This window comes from Rattus rattus, chromosome 14, assembly GCF_011064425.1.
Source record: "Rattus rattus isolate New Zealand chromosome 14, Rrattus_CSIRO_v1, whole genome shotgun sequence".
Taxonomy (NCBI): domain Eukaryota; kingdom Metazoa; phylum Chordata; class Mammalia; order Rodentia; family Muridae; genus Rattus; species Rattus rattus.
In genome coordinates this window covers 81,327,007-81,333,416 of record NC_046167.1, presented here as the reverse complement: position 1 = coordinate 81,333,416, position 6,410 = coordinate 81,327,007, and the positions used below count along the sequence as shown (strand labels likewise).

Here is a 6,410-nt window from a genome sequence, read left to right as displayed (position 1 = left end):
CTCTAAAGTCAGCAGTGCGGCTGGTGCTTCCGCCCGTCGGCAGTTGGCGTTCTCTCAGAGAATGTGAAAGGGGCACAGTTTGCTTGATGTGTCTGAGCACAGAAAACCGGAAGAGACGTGGGAACTACTGTAGAGCCTAGAGGTGAGTGCGCTCTGAGCTGTGTAATGCGGCTTACAGCGTGAAGTTCCTTCCCCAACTGGTGCGTGGAGGAGGCCTTTCATGGCACTCGGGTGGGCTGCCATGAGGACACCTCTGAGACCTAGAAGGTTTAGATGGAAGTGACGTGGATGACAAAGGCCGAGAGGACTTGGATCGCTTTTGTGCAGCTTTCAGTGTGTCAACATTAGTTCCAAAGAGTAATTAACAGCAGACATTCCGCAATTAATCTCACACGTCTGTGAAATTTTTCATTAACTTAGAACTGGTTAGGCCACCTGGGCGATGCCAGCAAATGTGGGGACAAACACAGACACAGATATAAACCAAACTGCAGAGAGAGTGCTTCAGTGACACTATCCTGCATCGTCGGCTCACGACTTCACCTCTGCCCAGTGTACACCTTGTCTTTCCCCAGCCTGTCTTTCCTTCTGACCTCGAGCAACGTAACTCAGCTAATATTTGAGAACTGTCAGGTGCCATGCTGTGGATATACAGATAAAAAAATTCCCGGTACATCTTCATTCTCAATGGAGGCAGCAGACTAGGGAAATAAAGTATCTGTTTCCTGGTAAGTTCTGAGGAGCAAACAGTGGGAAGAGTGCAGGGGGGAAGGCATTGCAGCTGTAAAGGAAGGGAAGATCTCAGTGGGAAGCGAAGTTTGGGTTCAAGTCCAGGAAAACGTGAGGAAGTCAGTTGAATAGTCCTGCTCCAGTTGAGAAAGCAGGGGAGTGAGATCGCTAAGATCTTTTTCCTGCAGGAAGTGGAGTGTTGTAAGCAAAAATAGGACATGTACTAATGTAAAAGTTTTGTTCTCAGTCTCCGAGGGAGATGATGATGATAGTAATAAATAATAATAATAATAATAATAATAATAATAATAATAATAATAATAATAACTCAAGTGTTATACACACAGAGACAAAAAATGCTAGTTAACACTGGATTACCATCGTTGGGAAACAGGCCGCTTGGAGGTCTGTAAGCAAGAGTTTCAACTCAGTATTTTGTCAGATACAGGTTTAAGGTGAAAGTCGATGATGCACAGGCAGAACTCACCTTAAACCCTGGCTGTTTCCCCAGTATAATTAGCAATGCCCGCTGGGTGCCTGTCTTGTGTCTTTAAAACTGCTAGGCATCGAGAGGCAGTGGCGAGCAGGGCAAATGTCTTCTCTCTCATAGGACAGCACACAGTTATGGGGAAGAGACAGGCTAATTACAGGCATGCCATAGCTCTCACTGGGGACATGAGAAAGGTGGAAACACTTGAGTCTGGAGTCAAGGTCGAAGACACTGAGTTTGAAATGACCGCCCTTTCAGAATGTAGAATGAGGTAAGAAGCCCCAAGCGTCTTACAGTGGGGAAATGGGCTGTCTGGGCTTTCTGCGGATCGCTCTGTTCAGCTGAGTTCATCCCCCCGATGGCTGGGCTAGCCAAGAATATAACTTATCAGTTTAGGGAGCTCAAGCAAGTTTTGACAAAGATTAGAAATCAGACGGATGAGAAGGCATTAGCCAGAGGGAAGAGAAAGCAGCTTAATGCGGAAGGTTCTTGGGGATTAAACGGTTTCAAGTTCAAGAAGAATATGAGGACATGAAGCTGGTTGTGGGCCAGAAGGTTCTAGGCCTTGTAGGCAAAGTTGAGATCTTTGCTTTCAATCAGGAGACAAAGGAGAAGCCGTTAGTGTAAGTAAGCTGGCACTGAAGGCAAGCATTTCGGTCAGATAGGTATTCTGGCTGGAGGTAGACAAAAGGCTGTAGGGCAATGGAAGTGGGGGGATTTGACAGGGTGGAAGGGCCTATGACAGATTTACCTCTGCATGTGAGCAAATAAAATAGCCACCTCGCTTTTTTATAACCTTGGGCAGTCATATGCTGACGCATATTGAAGATATTGAAGAAACCTTAAATTAAGATAGAAAGGTGATGGTTTTCGACTTCTCGAGTTTTTTGCCTGTAAGTTGCCCAGCTACGGTGGAGAGAGCCCTCTGAGAAGCACTAGAAGCTGTGAGAATAGATGAGGTTTGGCTGCCCCTGACGTAGGCAGGCATGCTGGGAAGTGAAGACCGTTGCCATCTTGTCCCATGCGAGTGAGAAAACTGCAAGTCTCTCATGGAAAGCCATCTCTGTCCTACTGTAAGCACTTCTGGGGCCAGCATCCTGACTAAACCCACGTCGGACATACCCGACATGAGCCGAGCACTGGACCTGAAATGTCTGTGTAGTGCTGTTACCTCCACTTGGTAGCTGAGGAAACAGGCGTCAGAGAGTCATAGGTGTGACCCGGGTATAGAGTGTAGGGTGGAACTCAGGTCCCCATTGCTGTCTCTCCCTAGTTCCTATCTACTGTTCCCACACTCCCATCCCTCCTCACGCTGTTGGGACGTCTTCTTGCTAACACCCTCTTCTGCTTCCAGAGGTTGTTTTAGAGAGGAAGCACGGTACGCCACAACATGGTCTCTTCTTATTTTTAGCCCACCATACCCAATACTCCTAAGGTGTTTCCGTTACAGCTTGGGCTCAGGATAGCAAAGGCAGGAAAGTTCCCGTGGTTGTTTCTAGCCTCCGAAGAGCCATCTGTCTTAAGCTTGGGCTGGTGAAACAAAATACCATACATTTGATAGGTTAGACAACAAAAATTTATTTTCCCATAGTTCTGGAAGCTGTAAGTCCAGTCTCAAGGTTCTGGTTAATTTGGTGTCTGATGAGGGTTTATAGATGGCCAGCATCTCTGTGTGTGCTCATGTAGCCTTCTCAGCTACAGGGAACAAAAAGTGGGTCAGGCTTCAGTTATGACCTCAGGAAGCTCCAATTCCATAATTTGAATGTAGCCACTCTGGGACTTAGGACCTTCAAGTACAAATTTGGGAAGAACATACATTTTCAGTCCACAATACTATCTAAACTGTAATCATCACACTGTGATCCATCGCTTACATATTAGCAGAGGACAGATAGATCGCATTTTCCTGCTCTGGGGGAATCCAGGTCCAATACGAAGAAGAAATATTACTGCTCAGCCAGCCCAATGCTACCCTAGAAAACGGAATGGAGTTATTCAGAATAGCAGCTGTGGCACACGGTGCTCTTACTGACTTGGCTCTAGATTCTAGCCCTGTGTAGGCCCAGTTATCTGAGAGTTTATTCCAGAAGCAAGCACCTCTTGTCACCTTTCTCCATATTTTATAAGGGATCCTAATAGTGCTGGATCTCTGTGGCTATAGTCAGCCAATAGTGCCCCTAGGAACCACAGGTGACTTCTAGCCAGTTACGCGGGCATGCTCTTCTCTAAGGGGACAGGCCCTTGCTTTTTCTTGCGGCCACAGAAGATGGAGCTGTAAGTGAGCACATCCTGTCTGGGAGGCAGCGTCTTCTCTCGGCCTCAGATCTGTCCCTTGGTGACAAGAATAGCTAACCTTTGAGAACTCATTCTATGCCTGCATTGTTCAGGCTGTGACACTGGCGTAGTATACTACCTGGCAGATCAGAAACGACCTGATAGCCATTTCATGGACGAGGTCACAGGACATAGGCTAAGTGCTTCATACATGGTCATAGGGAGTTTAAGCCAGAGGGTTAGAGCAGAGCCTGAATTGGGACTCCTCAGCACAACACCTTCAAAGCCGACCATCAGGATGGAAGTCCTGTTCCTACATACCCTACCTCTCCCAGTCCCCAGCCCTGAGCTTGTGATTTTGGTGTGCTACCTAGGGACTCATGGTTTACCTATTTACGCTCTCAGAGTCGTCTCTGCAATCAGGGTATGTGTGGATTAGCTGGACTATCCTTCTAGAAGACTTGAAGATGTTTGGCTCCATTTCTGGATAATAATCTAAGATGCTGGGAGGAGATGGGACAGAGGAGGCGTCCCAACAAGGACCCAAGGCTGTGGGAATTCAGAGCTCTAGAGCCTTGCTGTGTAACCAAGTTGTCCTGCCACCTCCTTCCTCTAGGGTAAGGGTAGGAGCAGTGGGGGAGAGCCCTGCTTAGTCTCACCGAGCCTCCTGCTTGGCCACCTGAACATGTCCAAAACCCCTTATGAATGTTGCAGAATTCTGCATCTGTGCACTTGGGTGGGGGCAAATGTGCTTTTCCTGCTCCTGGTCCACAAAGCTTTCATAACTCCAGCACAGTCCAAGATTAATATGTCAGATTCTTTCTCAGCAAAAAAATGTCTCTTAAGCTCAAGTGAAATGAACTTCTTTAAGCCCAGCAGCTCTTGGAAGTATCTTACTCGCCCATTAAAATAACTCCCTGGCAGGGCATGGGGTGGGGGGTGGCAGTGTGTGTGGGGGGTCAGGTCATCCATGCCCATAATCCCAACATTCAAGAGGCAGAGGCAGGCAGACCTCTGTGAGTTCCTGACCTGTTTCTGGCCAGGCCTATGAGACCCTGTGTCAAAACAAAACCCACCTCCCTCCCAGGAATTAGGCTAACTTACAAAATAGTCAAGGCTGTCACAAACCTGCCTCTCACAGGTCTAGTTCTTTGCCTTATCCCCAGGCAGTCGTCCTGTGGGGAATCTAAGGGCTGGCTTTTGTCTGCTTTGGAGGCAATGCTACCCCACTCCCTCCCCTTCCAGGACCTACCTTCTATAAGCCCTGGCTCTGCCTTGGGACCTCTGAAAGCTTCAAGCCCAAGAAAGCGCTGAGAGTAGAGGAGTGAGAGAAAGATCTGCCTCTCAGAGAGGGCCCCTATGGGGTCCAGTTAACAGGAATGTATTCAGCAGACCAGGTGGTACTTATCCCTGGAGTCTGCCAGCAAACAAAACCCGAAAGCAAACACTTTCCAGAGCAAGCAAAAAGCTAAAGGAAACCAAAGAGCAGATATGCTCAGACTGACCTGACCCTCGCAGGGGAGGTAGGTCCGCCTTGGGTCTATTCCTCCTGGGGACGGGCCCTCTCCTATTCCCTTTCCAAAACGGTGCGACCAATGACCAGTGCTTTCTGTGCTGGATCTAATTTGGTGAGCTTTTATTGTAGAAATGTGCTCCATGATGGCCTGAGGTGCAGACTCTCCGTTGCAGCACCCCGCGGCAGCTGTAATCACTTATCCCTCCACCGGTCCCTTAGCCGCTGCTCTCAGGGGAAACTGGGTACTGGGACCCAAGTGGGATACACTGAAACCTTTCTCTATCAGATCCCCAGTGTCATGGAGCGAGAAAGGCGTTAGCAGCTGCAGAGGACAGCCATCAGGCTTGGGAGTCCAGACCGGACAGTCAGCTCCTGATTAGTCTTGCGCTCACGGTGCCTGCTGCCCCTCTGCGAGCAAAGTCAGGAACTCACCAGGCAAGCAAGTCTCCTATGCCTGGGTGGGTCCTTCCGGGTTGTTTCCTGACAGGACCGGCTGTAGGGAGGGGGTGGAGGGGAGACTGGCCTAGGGAGTACTTTTAGGCACTGGGACCAGGACCCCATGCAACCTGCTAACACCCCTTATTCTCCAGATCCGAAAGGGTCTTTGGGCGACTCCAGGGCCCACCCTACTCTGCTTCTGCTGGAGGTTTCCCGCAAGGCCAAGACCAAGCTCCCCGCGGCCCTAATTCCTTCTGCCCTATACCGGTCGCGTCTTCCAGGGCGCACGGGCGTCGCGCAGCGAGCGATCGTGGGGCAGCGCAGCAAAGGCCGAGTGGCGCAGCTGGCAGCCGATAAAGAGGACGACGAGAGCCACGGACAGCAGCAGGAGAAAGAAGAGCAGCAGGTAGGTGGGCAGGTCGGGCTTGGTGGCCGAGCCGTCCCGCACTCCACGCGCGGTGGCCAGCTCCAGCGGCAAAGCGCCCTCTGCCTTGACCGTGGCTCCGGGGACCAGCGCGCCACTTCCCGCCGCCTCCGGCCCGCTGGTGGCGTTGAACACGTCGCCGTACATGATCCGCGGGACCCGCCGACTCCAGCAGGATCACCTCACTTCTGATGATGCAAACCGGAGCTGCTAAGAGCCTCCATGGCGCTCCCCTCCTGCCTGGAGGCGCGCACCTGCGGGGGAATCAGTGCCCCGCGGGTGGCGAGGTCACCGGGACCTGGGGGCGTCGGCCGCTCTAGATGCTCAGCCGCGGCAGATCCTGGCACCTCAGGAGTTCCCACTTCTGGCTGTCCCGAGCCCCGGGCCTGTTTTACGGTTTTCCAGCCGCTCTTCAGCTCGAGCGAGCTCCGGAGCACCCCTGGGCTGCAGCAGCTGCGAAGGGTGCAGGTGAATGCAGCAGCAGCTTGTGGGGCTCTCTGCTCTGGGCGCGGGTGCTCGCTGATCCTCCGCTCTCCCGG

General features: G+C 51.2%; 1 protein-coding gene across 1 annotated transcript; it reads right to left on the bottom strand.

The window, feature by feature from the left end:
• Positions 1-5,105: 5,105 nt before the first annotated feature.
• On the bottom strand, positions 5,106-6,091 carry Smim32 (small integral membrane protein 32). Its single transcript, XM_032884842.1, has one exon. It carries the CDS (start codon positions 6,016-6,018, stop codon positions 5,707-5,709), a length of 312 nt encoding a protein of 103 aa, XP_032740733.1. The 5' UTR covers positions 6,019-6,091; the 3' UTR covers positions 5,106-5,706.
• Between the last annotated feature and the right edge of the window lie 319 nt (positions 6,092-6,410).